The sequence below is a fragment of the Macrotis lagotis genome, chromosome 1 (assembly GCF_037893015.1).
Source record: "Macrotis lagotis isolate mMagLag1 chromosome 1, bilby.v1.9.chrom.fasta, whole genome shotgun sequence".
Lineage (NCBI taxonomy): Eukaryota > Metazoa > Chordata > Mammalia > Peramelemorphia > Peramelidae > Macrotis > Macrotis lagotis.
The window spans coordinates 402600788-402616359 of NC_133658.1; the positions used below are offsets into that span (position 1 = coordinate 402600788).

The window sequence follows — 15572 nt, forward strand, 5'->3', positions numbered from 1 at the left end:
CACTGAACCAGATTAAGGACCTTAAATACTTGCAAAAAATGAATTGTCAGTATGCCTCTAAACACTGCATTGCTATTGATGGGTTAGTGTCCTGCGAGTATTTAAATTACACAGACGAATATATTGAGGCAACATTAAGTGTAGTAGATAGACTATTGAACTTGGAATCTGGAAGTGGAAGGTTCAAATTCTGCTTCTAATACATATTAGCTCTATGACACCAAGGGTCTTCCTCAATCAGATAACATCTCTTTCTTTTTTTTAAATTTATTTTATTTTAAAAAATTTTCCCCCAAGCTACATGTAAAAAAGCAAGTTCCAACATTTATTTCCAAAATCTTGAGTTCCAAATTCTCTCCCTTCCACCTACCCCAACTCCCCTCATTGAGAAAGGAAGTTACTTGGTGTAAGTTAAAAAATGTGCAGCCATGAAAAACATTACAATTGTCATGTTATAAAAATAAACATACCCTGCCCCCCAACAATGAAAGAGAAACCTTAAGAAAAATAAAGTGGAAAAAAAGTATACTTCAGTCTGTATTCAGATACCATCAGTTCTGTCTTTGGGATGGATAGCATCCTTTTTTTTTTTGGTTTAGTTTTGCAAAGCAATGAGGTAAAGTGACTTGCCCAAGGTCACACAGCTAGGTAATTATTAAGTGTCTGAGGCTGAATTTGAACTCAGGTCTTCTTGATTCCAGGGCCAGTGCTCTATCTACTGCACCACTAGCTGCTCCTGGATAGTATTCTTTATCATAAGTCCACCAGAGAAATTGCTTCAATATTTTTTCCCACATTTGCTCATATAATCTCTTTCTTTCATATGTCCTTCTTGTCCCTAGGGCTTAGTAAAATATAAAAGTAGTGCTCCTAGTATTCAGATTCTTCTTGTACTGAATCATGGTGAATCCCTCCAATTTTTCAGGCACAATTTCAGTGGTGTGGAATGGTCAGAGGCAAAGGCAACACAGTTGACTTCTGCCCCATAGAGACCCAGTAGGCTGGATTATATAGATCTTTTCAAAGCAAGAAACTTGGAACAGGTGTTGAAATGAACAGTGGGAAGGGGAGGAAGTGGGGGGGGGTTGGGTTTCTTTCAGTTGACTTACATTAGGAATAAAAGTTGGAATCAATCTCTTCTGCAGAACTGCATCCCAATTCACATCAGCCAAGTAGGGGCAGTCCTGGACATCTGATAGCTGAGAAAACCTGTGGTCAGGATTTTGTTCAAGCAACTGCCAAGAAAACACAAGAGTTTGTACGATGAAGGAGAGACCACCTTTAATGAACAGTTCCATAATGTCTTCAGACAGCTTTCCCCACAACCCCCACCAGCCTTATTGGAGCAGCTGCCAAGCTATAGAACCAAAAGTTTAGAATTGAAAGAAATATGAAAAATCATCCAGACTGGAGGTTTCAAATACCACTAAGCCTACAACTCTCCCAAGGACAGCCTGAAGCAGATTAAAATGTAATTGGGAAATACTGAACAAAATAAGTGAAAAATACAACAGAACATTTTACAGATAAGGTAACTGATTCTCAGAAGAGGTCTTGCACATGGTCATTCCACTAGTAAGCAGTCTGGCCAATTGTACGTCCACAGCACTTCCTGAGTCTTACAGTTGCACTGCTCTTTCCTACTTCAAATTATTGTATATTTATTTAACTGTTTACATATTGTAATCTCCAATAGGATGTAGGCTCCTTGAGATCAAGGACAATTTTCAATTTTTAAAAGTTTTTAATTTTCATCGCTGTGCTCCCAATGGCTGAAATAGTACTTTACACAGTTTTATTATTATTCAGTTATTTCAGTCATGTCTGACTCTTCATGACCCCATTTGAGGTTTTTTTTTTGACAAAGACACTGGAGTGGTTTTCCATTTCTTTCAGCTCATTTTACAGAAGAGGAAACTGAGGCAAACAGAGCTAAGTTCCTTACCCCAGGTCACATGGCTAGGAAATGTCTGAGGACAGATTTGAAGTCAAGAAGATTAGTCTTCCTATTTTTAGGCCTGGCACTCTGTCCACTGTGCCACTTAACTGCCCCTTTCCACTAATTCCACTAATTATTGATATATTAAATAAGCTAGCAAAACACAATAAAGATTGCTATGCTAAAATAACAAGGAAATGGCATAGAAATTAGATATATCAGAATAAATGACACTGTACCCACAATTGACTTTGCTGCCACTAAAGCCTGCCCTAAACACTTCACTGTAGCATGGAGGGGCCAATGACTTCTCCAAGGTGATATCATCTAGCAGATCCTACAAACCTGAGATAGCTTTGAGTATGGGTCAAAGAATGGACTATATCTGTCATCTGATGAGCAGTCTACTTCATTCTGATGGTGCCCATCACTAGAGAACTGGTCATAAGATGAATGATTCTGACCATAACAATTTATTCAACTGTTAACATAGGCTGAGGGACTGTGAACTGCCTCCTTAGAAGGAACACCTACACATAATAAACTTTGGACTCTTAAAGTACTGAAATAAGTTGGATTTTTGAGATTTTCCTCATGTCCTAGATGATGTAACTTATGGTACTTAATAAATGCTTATTGATTGACTGCTTGATTCCACTCAATGTCTTTATTCAAGAAAGGTCACTTTAGCTGTGTAAAGATAATGCTTACCTTGACCAGGGACTAAGACTTGAGGCTTAGTTGGTGTGTGATAAACAGATATCTCATTCTCTGAATAAAATGGCCTGTCATTTAGTATCCTTGTCTTTGTCTGAGATTGTGCACTAAACGTGTAGATGAATAACACATGGGTGGGTAAGACAAGGATGAGTGGAAAGTGCACAGGATTTGGAATAAGAAGATCTGTGTTTGAATCACAGCTCTGTCACTTATAACCTATGTGACCTTAGGAAACTCACTTAAGCCAACTTGGGGCTCAGTTTCTTCTTCTGAAAAAAATGAAATGATTGGGCCAGAGGGCCTCTAAGGTCCCTAGAGATCTGAAGTAATGATCTTATATGAGCCTTGATATTTAATTTGGTCCCAACTTGATCCTGTTGTAATCTGTTTATCATTTCACTTCAGATTGAGTCATTTCAGTCATGCTTCATGGCACCATTTGGAATTTTCTTGACAAAACTAATGGAGTAGCTTGACATTTCCCCAGGTCATTTTAAACGATGAGAAAACAGACAAACAGGGTTAAATGACTAACCCAGGGTCACACAGCTGGTGTGACTTTGGATTTGGACTCAGGAAGATGAATATCCCTGATTTCAGGTGCAGCACTCTATCCACTGTACCACCTTGTTGCCCCAATTACATCATGTATAACACATAGATAAATACAAAATAAACTTCAAGAGGAAGAAAGTGATTATAATTGGGGAAATGGGAAGATGTCATAGAAAAATCCTTTTGTAGGAGATGGCATTTGTGAAGAAAACTAGGAATTCTATATGATTTAGATAAAAAGGGAATGCATTCTAGAAATGAGAGAGAGGTACTTGTGGAAAAACTTAATAATAATAATAATAGCTATCATTTATATAGTTCTCTGTTTGCAAATCATTTTATATATGTTAATTCATTTCATCCTAGCAAAACCATCCCAGGAGGGAGGTGTGATTATTAACTCATTTTACCAAGGAGGAAACTGAGGCAGAGAGAAATTATGACTTGCACCAGGTCACAAAGCCAGTAAGCTTCCTGAAGGCAGGTCTAGAAATCAGAAGTCTTTTTTTTTTCTATTTTTTTTACTTTTACTTAAGGTAATGGGTTTAAGTGACTTGCCCGCAATTATTAAGTGTCTGAGGCTGGACTGAACTCAGGTCCTCCTGACCCCAGGACTGATGTTCTATCTACTGCGCCACTTAGCTGCCCCCTAGGAGTCAGAAGTCTTGTTCTCTACCCACTGAATCACTTAGTTGATTGGAAATGAGAGATGGAATATCACAAATGAGGAACAGCTGGAGTGGAGAATACATGAAAAAGAGAAAAGTAGAATATGAGTGGAGAGTTAGATTGGAAGGCTTTACATGTCAAGCTGAGGATTTTATATTTTCATCCAACTGGCAATGGATAGCCATTGAAAGCTTTTGAGTTCTACCCAGGGAAATTCAAATATGATCTACTGCCATTTTTTATAGCCCCAAGATTAGTTTTTAAAATAAGATTATATTTTAATATAATGCAATATAACTTTATTTTCATATAAAATAATGTTATAACAATATAAGATTATATTTTTAATATATGACTTTGGGTAAAAATATAGAAAACAATCTTGGCTTGTAGGGCTATACAAAAGCAGTCAGATTTGGTCCATGATAGGTATTATGTCTACCCTTGACAAATTAATGGTTACAAAATGTGTTCTTCATGGGGGTGGCTAGGTAGTGTGGTGGATAGAGCACTGGTCCTAGAGTCAGGAGTACCTGAGTTCAAATCTGACTTCAGACACTTAATAATTACCTAGCTGTGTGGCCTTGGGCAAGCTGCTTAATACCCCAAATCCCCCAAACGAAAAAAAATCTGTTCTTCACAATCCTAGGAGGTAAGTATTGCAAATATTATGATAACCATTTTATAAATGAGGAAAAGTGAGACTCAGTGACCCCATACTAAGTTACTAAAATTAGGATTTGAACCCAGGATTCCTGACTTTGGGGGTCCTTCTTCTACACTGCATTTTACTAACAAAGGTACCTCATGCAGCTGGCCTGTTTACAATAATTTCAGCCACTAAATATCCTTGGTGGGATTATGTACAAGTGTAAATTTATTTATAACACATTATTCATTCAAGAAGGAAAGATCTATATGAAGAAAAAACTAGGAGAAGCTGCTAAAAGAGATGTGAACAGTTACAGCTGCCTAACATCTGTTAGATCCCTGCAGACTAATTTTTGGCACTTGGGAATCTGTCCTGAAAATATGCTTTCACCCATGGATTCAGGCTGAAAAATAAAAACCTTGACTGTACTAGCCAAGTACTCCTCAACTCCAGACCTCTTTCAGGGCCAGATAACTGTCACAAACAAGGTTAGAAAATGTTCTGCAGACCAGACAATAGAGAACTTGAGTTGTCCTATTTGGTCCCTGTTATGAAATACTATTCTTCCTGAATAATAAAAAAAGAAAATGAATGTCTTTTTTCAGGATTAGTCTGATTCTACCAATTTCTTTTTAAAATTCTTCTTATGGTTTTAGTCATATAAATTATTTCCTATTTTTCATATATTACATCTAGATGCTGGCAAATAACTGTTATGTTTATCCTGACCCCTCCCTCCCATTTCAGGGTTTGGAAAGTGGGATTGCTTGGGGATGACGTCTCTAGATAACCAGTCTTTCTATGCTTTCAGACAGTAGCTGTACTTATAAAGATCACTAAGAATTACTGTATTTGGGGCAAATTCAGTTGGAGAAAGGGAACTGAGGATAATCTATCTCTGGTATGGGGACATGGAGTTACAGTACAAAGACAAAGAAAAAAGGCAAAAAGTCAGAGGACTACTGGGAGTTTGAGAAAATATAACCCCCATATGTTTCCTGATAACAAAGTCCAGATAGCCTAATACTAGTCATACACCTGGTTGTGGGAGTTTTACAGATGTGATTTGCTCCCTCACGAAAATGAACTGACTTTAGAAACCAAAGAGAAAGTTAAATTCTGTGAACTCTGAACAAAATGAATCCAACATGCTGGCTAGAGGGGGACATTTTCATGATGTCTCTGATTCTGGAGTCATGGATCTGGGTTCAGAAACTCCTCTAATATGACCTATGTGACTTTGGTAAGATATTTAATTTCCTTGTGTCTCAGTTTCCTTAGGAGCAGCTAGGTGGTACTGTCCTAAAAAAAGCAAAACGTCAGTTCAAATCCTGCCTCTCCACATGTCTCCATGGCTCTGAGCAAATCACTTAATCTCTATTTGCCTCAGCTTTCTCACCTATAAAATAGATATAATAATAGCATCTACTTCTCAGGATCAAATGACACAATATTTGTAAAGTATTTTGTAAAGCTTGAACAACTAAATAAATGCTAGATTATTATTATCATTAATTCTCATTCTTTCCTCATCATTAAAATTAAAGCAATGGATTAGTTGGCCTCAGAAGTTTCTCTTAGATTTAGAGCATGGGAGTCCAACCTTTTAGCCCTTCTGGGCCATATCACCCAGCAAAACCCGTCAGGTCACATACAGAATTTAATATTTATTTATGACTATAATGTAACCTCTATTACCAATATTATTTTATTATAATAAAATGTAATAATGCCAGATGAAAGGGCTTTGGAGGCTGCATATGACCCATAGACCATAGAATAGACACAATAGAGCCATGATTTTAAGACTATTATCAGGATTACATCAGTAGGAATTAGATTGAAACAATAAATTTATTTCAACAGAACCACCAGAGGGTAGTGTCCAACCTTGTCAGATGAAAATGTTATTGTGAGTAATTGTGCTATATGTCTTTTTTTTTCCTAAATCCATTCCTGTGACACTACTCGCTCTGCCTCTCATTTGCCATTTTTCTTACACTACGCCATTTTGAATTGCTAATAATCTTTTTATGTGTACATCTCTTAGCTGTCCCTACCAGCTGATGAGTTCCTATAATGGAATGTAGTTCTTGGTGTCATCTACGATGCTTATCCCAGTTCTGTGAATACAGTAGGAGCTCAATAAATATTTCTTCATTGACTCATTCTCTCCTTAATAAGACTATGTATCTTTAAGGTAAATATCATATGTTATATTTCTTTTGCATATCCCATAGTGCCAGCATATAGTGGGCATTCAATAAATACCTGTTAAATTCAATTTAACAAATGCTTAATTTAACAGATTTTAATTATATGCCTACAATGTTACGATTCTAAAGTTAGAAAGATACAAAATGGCATAGTCTCTGCCCCATAGAGATCACAGTTTAGCAGGTACACTGGTGTCCATGCTCTTCTAGAGTCAGAACATTTCGTTTTGAACCTCAAATTTGCCAGTTGTATAACACATGACCTTAGTTAGGCAAAACACTTTTTCTCTCTAGACCTCATTTTCCTCATTTGTTTGTAATGGAGGATTAGCCACTGAGAAATTCATCAATGAACTTTCATGTATGTTCATAAGCACTGGGCTCAGTGGCTTAGCTGCTCATAAAATGATGAGGCTGGACTGCATGGTCTGTCTTTGATCCACTGAATAGCAGGTTCTCCTGGGTGGCAGAGTGAATAGAATGTGAGGTCGTGAGTTAGGGAGACCTGAGTTCAAATCTGTCTTAGACATTTAGGAGCTGTACACCCCTTGGCAAGTCACGTAACTCTTTGCCTCAGTGTCTTTATCTGTAAAATGAGCTGGATAAAGAAATAGTAAACCACTCTAGCATCTTTGCCAAGAAAACCCCAAATGGGGTCTTGGAGAACCAGATCATCTGGCAAGTTGTTTCCCTTTCTTGGACCATAGTTTTCTTTCTGTAAAATGGGAAGTGTGATAATTTTGTATTATTTAGCAATCAGAGCTATTGTGAAATGCAAATAGCATGAATCTTGTAAGTTTAAGAACTGGAGGTTATAGTAGTATAGTGGAAAGGAACTTAGAGACTAAGGAGTTCAAACCCTTTATTTTATACACACACACACACACACACACATATACATTTAAATATGTATATATGTGTGTTATGTAGCTTTAGATATTTCTTTTTTTTTCTTTTCTTTTTTTTAAAAGATTTTTGCAAGGCAAATAGGGTTAAATGACTTGCCCAAGGCCACACAGCTAGGTAATTATTAAGTGTCTGAGACTGGATATGAACCCAGGTACTCCTCACTCCAGGGCCAGTGTTCTATCCACTGTACCACCTAGCTGCCCCAGATATTTATTTATTTTTAACATTCATTTTAAAAACGTTGTGAGGGGGCGGCTAGGTGGCGTAGTGGCTAAAGCACTGGCCCTGAAGTCAGGAGTACCTGGGTTCAAATCTGGTCTCAGACACTTAATAATTACTTAGCTATGTGGCCTTGGGCAAGCTACTTAACCCTGTTTGCCTTACAAAAACCTAAAAACAAAACAAAACAAAAAAACATTGTGAGTTCTGAATTCTCTCTGAGTCCCTCCACCACCCATTGAGAAGGTAAACAAAATGATATCAATTATATATGTGAAATCATGTAGTTCATATTTCCAAATTAGCCATCCAACTCCCTTTTTTGCAGTTGAGGAAACTGAGGCAGACAAGTTAAATGATTTACCCAAGGTCATATAGCTAGTAAGAATTGGATTTGAACCCAAAACTTCCTGACTCTGTCCAGTGATCTGAAAGTATATACTGCTACATTAATATTAGCAATTATTCATAATATTCTCTAGTCATGGGTACCATGTTGCCCATTCTCTTACCTTTTTTAACAGCGTCACCATTCCCACTGACCATGAAGCTGGGTAGGTCACAATTGCTGTCTTGAACATGTGAGCAATGTCATTAGTAGATGCACCAGAGCGAATCTGATATGGCCTCTGCAAAAATATAACAAATTATTTCTCTTTTGCTGGGGGAAAGAGAGAGAGAGAGAGAGAGAGAGAGAGAGAGAGAGAGAGAGAGAGAGAGAGAAGAAGGCAGAAAAACACTTCCTTTGGAAATTTTCCCAGGCCAGCATTCAATAACTAAGATGTTATTGTTCAGTTTCTCATGCCACCTGCACCCCATACCTCCCTGAATTGCTCCCCTCAAAAGAACTACAGAAAATCAGTACAGGGCCAGGCCTAGCTCAGCTGAAGTAAATATATGAACACTAAATTGTAAATACAACAGCAACAACAATATGTCCAATGAAATGAGGCAGCTCATAAAGCAAAGGGCCTGAAAGAAAAAGATCCACCACCAACAAAGAGCTACCTCCTAGCTGGGATATGGCCAGCATAGCTAAGTGCTTTTTTTTTTAGGTTTTTTCAAGGCAATGGGATTAAATGGCTTGCCCAAGGCCACACAGCTAGGGAATTATTAAGTGTCTAAGACCGGATTTGAATCCAGGTACTCCTGACTCCAGGGCCGGTGCTTTATCCACTGTGCCACCTAGCCACCCCAGCTAAGTGCTTTCAAAACAGAGGAAGCAAGTCCATACAAGGAGAATTCAGATTGGCCATGAATTGCCTAGAGGCCCCTCCATTTTTCCAACCAGGCTGGAGGCCAAGGTAAAACAGATCAGAAGGGCAGCTAGGTGGCGTAGTGGATAAAGCACTGGCTTGAAGTCAGGAGTACCTGGGTTCAAATCCGGTCTCTGACACTTAATAATTGCCTAGCTGTGTGGCCTTGGGCAAGCCACTTAACACCATTTGCCTTGCAAAAACCTAAAAAAAACCCCAACAGATCAGGGATCTCAGGTGGGCTCCCCTTCCCCATTCTGTTAGGATAAAGTGGAATTTGGCACTTGGTTCTACTTCCATTGTGATAGTGGGGGCACTTTCCTTTCTGTTCCTCAGTTTCCTCTTCTATGAAATGAGGAGCTTGGTCCAAATGATCAATAATCTAAAATCCCTTTCCAATTCAAATCCCATTATGCTATGCATAGTGTTAAAAGAAAGTTAGCATAAGAAATTAGCATTTTTTGCTACTGTCCTGGGTCCCTGATTGGACAGATATCCTAGGGAAGACTATTTCTTGGGGTGAGACTCGAAAATGTGCTTGAAAATTTACATTTAAAAGGCTTTCCATTCCCCAATTGTAGGCTTTTTTTGGTGGAGTAAAGAAGAGATTTCATTTTATTTTACTTTGGAAAAATAAGTGAATTTTTACAAGTTCCATTTGAAGATAATTTCAAGCAGATATCACCGATTTAAGAGTTGGCATGATACAGTTAAAATATTTTAATCGGCTTCAGGCTACACTTGGGAGTGTTGTGGGCTCAGGTAAGTTTGAAACCTCAGGTCTGGATGATTCTAAACTTTTGTTTCTATGACTTCCTTCTTTCCTTCTTTTCTTCAGTTGTATCTGACTCTTGGTGACCAATGTGGTCACAAAGCATGCCAATACTGTTCATGGAGTTTTCTTAACAAAAATATTAGTGGTTTGTTATTTCCTTCACCAATAGATCAAGAGAGGTTAAGTAATTTGCCCAAGGTCACACAGTTTATAAGTGTATGAGACTATATTTGAACTGAAGTTTTCCTGATCCCAGGTCCAGTGCTCTATCCATTTAACTGCCCAGTTGCCTTCTTAAGTAAGAGTACCATGGTTTAATAGCTAGAATGATGAGTTAGCCCTTTAAACTATATGATCTCAAATAAGTTACAACTTTAGGGAAAATGCTCATACAGATCTATCTCTAAGACTTATAATTCTAAAGCTGAGATGTTATAATATATACTGAAGTAAAAAAGTTTCCATGCAAATGAAATCACAGGTCAAAATTCCTTCATTCCAAAACAAACTAAACAAATAAATAGAAATCTCAATGGGATAGAAATGTTTATATGATCATAACTGGGTTATAGAACTGGAAGGACCAGCTAGATGGCACAGTAGATAAAGCACTGTCCTTGGAGTCAGAACTGGAGTTCGAATTTAGCCTCAGACATTTAGCTGTGTGGCCTTGGGCAAGTCATTTAACCTGATTGCCTCACATCCAGTGCCATCTCTAATTGCCATGATTCATATTTGGCCACCGGACTCAGGGGGCTCTGGAGGAGAAAGTGAGTCTGGAGACAAATCACAGCACTCCCTCAATTCCAGTTCATATGCTTGTCATAGCATCACCTCCCTGATATCATGGTCATCTTTGAGAATGAAAGACAAACATATAGAACTGGAAAGAAGCTTAGAGATCCTTTTTTTTTAAAAAAAGTTTTTTTGATGTCTTTTGTTTTTAAACCATTGCATGTCTTCTTATTTTGCCCCCTCTCCCATTCCACTGAACCCTTCCTTGCAATGGAGATAAATATTTAAGCAAAATTAAATGACATAGGAACCAGTGTGATATTGTATATATATATACATACATACATACATACATATATATATATATATATATATATATATATGTATAGCACATTCCATAGTTATGGTTCCTACTTCCCACTGAGAGGAGGAAGTCATATTTCCCTATCAATTCCCTCTGGCTAAGGTTATTTATTACAGTTCATGTAAGATGAATGTCTTTTAAGTATTGTTATCATTTACATTATTATAGCCATTGGGTATACTATTCTTTTGGATCTGCTTTCTTCATTCCATATTGTCTCATACCTTTCCATTTTCATGACCCAAGATGAAGAGCCATTCCCCAATGTCATGAACAAGTAGTCGAGAGATTGAACAGTTTTCAGAAGAAGAAATGCAAATGATCAACAACTACATAAAAGATTATTAATATCAAGAAGAATGCAAATTAAAATAATGCTGTTTTACCTCATGCCCAACAAATTGTCAAGGATGATTATAAACAGAAATATTCAATGATGGAAGGACTGAGGAAAGTTAGGCATACCCTCATTTGACTGTGAGCTCCTTGGAATCAGGGACTATTTTTTACCTCTCTTTGCATTTTCTGCACTTAGCACAATGTCTGCTTAATAATGTTTACTGACTGATTTTGTAGAGGTATACAGTTATGGGTGAGGTAAAATGTCTCTATTATTCTGTGTGGCTCCTTTATCGGTCAGTTTCGCAGAATTGATTTTTTTCCTCTTTATTTTGTTTTCTTTGTACTAAGAGATGATTCTTTTGAAGAAGAAAGGAAGGAAAGACATTTTTAGAAATCAAAACATGTAAAAATGAAAATACCATACATTTAAAAAAATTAAAATTGATTATAGTCAATATCTTCATCTCTTCACTATTCACTCCTCAATCACTTGCAACTGAGCTTCCTCCCTCTTTCCTGAAAATGTTCTCTTTAAGATCACTATTGTTGACCTAATTGCCACATCCAATGGTCTGATTTAGGTCCTTCTCTTTGATGTCTCTTCAGTTTTTGGCATTGCTGAACATTCGCTTCTGATGATTATTTTTCCCTCCCATAATTTCAAGTGTTGGGTGGTAGCAATTTTTTGTGTTAAATTGGGAGCAATTTAATTGGCTGTTGTTCTATGGCATTTCATAAACAAACAAAAAAAGAACTTTGAAGAGCACAAAATGAAAGGAATGTGGTTGGAAATCAGCCAAGTTTTGAGAAATTGATGGTTATTCCAGAGGTACCTTGGAGAGAAGAGGCCAGCAACATTAAGTGTAGAGAAGGCAGAATTTAACTACTCAGGATCACATTTGTCAACAGCTGTTATTAAACTAAGACTCAAGGCAGCATTTTCAAATTCATTACCTTTTTGAAACTTATGTTTCTATCTAAATAATAACTTATAAATGTCAAAGTGATTTTTTAACACTCTCTCTAAGAGATGTTGGTAATTGTTCAAAAATGGTTGGTATTTTGTTCTTTCTTGCCTGAGCATACTTTTCAAAACATCATTTTTTATGGCTTAGTTTCTGATTCATAGAGCTGCAAAATCCTAGATCTTGAAGAAATCTTAAATGGTCATCAAGTTCAATTCCCTCCTTCACCTCTATGCAGGATTCTCTTCTAAAGGCATTCCTGACTCTGGGAACTCACTACTTCGCATAATTTCATTTTCAGACAGCTCTCATTATTTGAGTATTTTCTCAAGTTGGAGCTGAAATTTGCTTCTTTACAACTGGCTTCCTTAACTTACCATCCCCTACTGGTCCCAGTTCTGTATTCAGAATTAACAGGAAGTCTAAGTCTTCTTCCAGACAGTAGCCCTTCAACTATTTAAAGGGAACTACTGTGCTTCTATTGTCTTCTAGCAATTATCATAAGAAGCCTGGTAATATAATTTGTTTCCCTTCTTATTCAATTTTATTGATTTTTGATGGCTAAAGTAATTTTTTCCCCATTAGAATTTCAAATTCAATCACAGTCATTTTTAATTACTTTAAGTGATCCAGAGAAGGAATCCTTAACCTTTTTGGTGGCAAAGACCACCCCCCCCCTCGGAAATATAATGAAAGCCTATAGACCCCTTCTCAGAATTATGTTTGAAAATATATAAAAAATACATAGAATTATATTGAAATACATTTATCAAAAGATCTTCTAAAATGAGTTCACTGACTCCAGGTTAAGAACTCCTGGATTAGAGTACCCTTTTCTCAAGGCTCAGCTAAGGCATAATTCTTTTTTTTTTTAGGTTTTTGCAAGGTAAATGGGGTTAAGTGGCTTGCCCAAGGCCACACAGCTAGGTAATTATTAACTGTCTGAGACCAGATTTGAACCCTGGTACTCCTGACTCCAGGGCCTGTGCTTTATCCACTGTGCCACATAGCCGCCCCTAAGGCATTCTTAATAGGGAGGTAATACAGAAAGAACTAAAGTTTATATATCAAGTGTGCTATATATAGTCAATTTAATTTAATGTCAAGTATATGTAATTTGAGATTATTTGTTTTACATTATAATACCTTTTTTCTTTTCTATTAGTGTATATAATCAATTAGCAAATATTAGAACTGAACATACCTTATAAAAATATTCAAAGATGCATTTGGAGACCTTTAATATAAAAATGTGTTTATAATCATTTTGTATAAATTTGTTCAAATTTGTTATCATAATTACTAGATTTATTTTTTAATTACTGCACAGGACTCCAATAAGTTGGCCAATGCAAACATGTTTTTAACTGTTTTCTGGTTTGCATAACAAACCTACCATAACAAAAACCTAATAAATAAATAATTGTTTATTGAGTTCATATAAGTCCAACATATAATTATTGAAAGACACCTCACAAGAGTACAACACTACTTGTAAATTCTGAAGAGCCAACAGACAAAGGTCATGGACTTGACCATTGAGATGGTTACCCTGAGATAATCTCCACCTGGTGGGGAGAAGTCATGAAATTGTCATCAAGTTGTCCCCAGAATCTTCACCACTTGGAAGAGGTAAGAACTGGTTTTAATGAAGCTAAAGCAGAAAGGACAAAAAAAAAATCCAAAGCCTGGGAACTATTTTCAAAAAATTGTTACACCACCAGAGAGGAGTTTATAACATGAGATGAACCCACTTAAATTTTTATAGCTGTTCTTTAATTAGGTTAAGATCCACTCTCCTCTTTTTTTCTATTTACTAAAATAATTCACACTAATTTATTTTCACCTGTCTAGTGTCTCAAATCCAACACTCAATTGCCCATGGTAACTACTCAGGTAGACTTCACAGTATTATCATACAAACAGAGGTCTGGGGTTAGATATCAAGTGTGACAACCAATTTAAGTGCTTGTCATGTGTACAGCACTGTGTTAAGTGCTAGGGATTAAAAAAGAGGTAAAAAAAATTCTTTGCCCTCAAGGAACTCACAATCAAATGGGGGAGAAAATATGTCAACAACTATGCACACAGAATTTTTATACAGAGTATGTACAGAGAATCACATAGTTTTCAGATTTTGTAATTATTAAATTGTTGATCCTCTAAATAGATGATTTTTTACCCAAAAATTGATGCTTTACTAGAGGACCTGATTAGAGCAAAAGTCAAAATTAATTCGAAATAGAGAGAAGGGAAAAATGAGACAAAAATATTCCATGCACTTATAGCCCTCCCTTACTATGGACTCTGAAAAAATAATAAATATTAAAAACAAAGACATGGACTCTAATTGTTGCCAATTCTTAAGATCATTAATTCAGAGCTGGAAGGGGTCTTTGGGGTCATCTAGTTCAACCCCCTAATTTTACAAATGAAGAAACTAAGGTCCAGAGATGTTAAATAATTTTCCTAAGATTAAGCAGATGGTAAGTGGTAGAACTGGGATTGAAATACAGTGATCAATCAGTTAAAATAATAACCAAGGGGGAGGCTAGGTGGCATAGTGGACAAAGCACCGGCCCTGGAGTCAGGAGTACCTGGGTTCAAATCCGGTCTCAGACACTTAATAATTACCTAGCTGTGTGGCCTTGGGCAAGCCACTTAACACCATTTGCCTTGCAAAAACATAATAATAATGATGATGATAATAATAATAACAATAATAATAATAACCAAAATAAGAAGACAAAAAAATTCCCTGGAAACTACCTTTGCTCCTATGATAATTCCTTTTAGCTGAGGAGACCTGGTAGCAAAAAAACTATAAAATGATTTATAATATAAACTCATAGTCAAAACATTACAGAGGAGGCCAATGGAAAATTATAAACAATGTTGCTGGGCAAAAGACTAAGAAACAGTAAAAAAAAAATATGTCTACAAAAAGTTTGGCATGAGATCCAACCAAGTGAAATCAAATGAAGAGCAGTCATTGATGAAACTGTAAGAGGGAAAATAAATCCACATGAAATGAAACAGACTTTCCAGTATTTTTGTAATAATCTTTTCTCATCCTAGATCACAGAGATACCACCACATTTGTATTATTAATGCATCTGAATCCAATGATTATTTTAAAAAGTAGAAATGACACTCAAGGTGATGTGGCTAGAAAGCAGTTTACCTGATTTTAGGGGACAGGAGGCTCAACTGGGCAGCTAGGTGTTCTGTGGATAGAGTGGAGTCAGGCAGACCT

General features: G+C 36.7%; 1 protein-coding gene across 1 annotated transcript in view; it reads right to left on the minus strand.

Annotated features, from left to right (window-relative positions):
• The window catches only part of LOC141506158 (serine/threonine-protein kinase 32A), a 150822-nt gene that overhangs the window by 13735 nt on the left and 121515 nt on the right, over positions 1-15572 (minus strand). Inside the window, exons 9-10 of the mRNA XM_074212669.1 lie at positions 8392-8508; positions 1110-1235 (exon numbers count right to left, since the gene is read on the minus strand). Of these exons, the coding sequence (XP_074068770.1) occupies positions 1110-1235; positions 8392-8508 (243 nt within the window). The remainder of the gene's footprint in view (positions 1-1109; positions 1236-8391; positions 8509-15572) is intronic.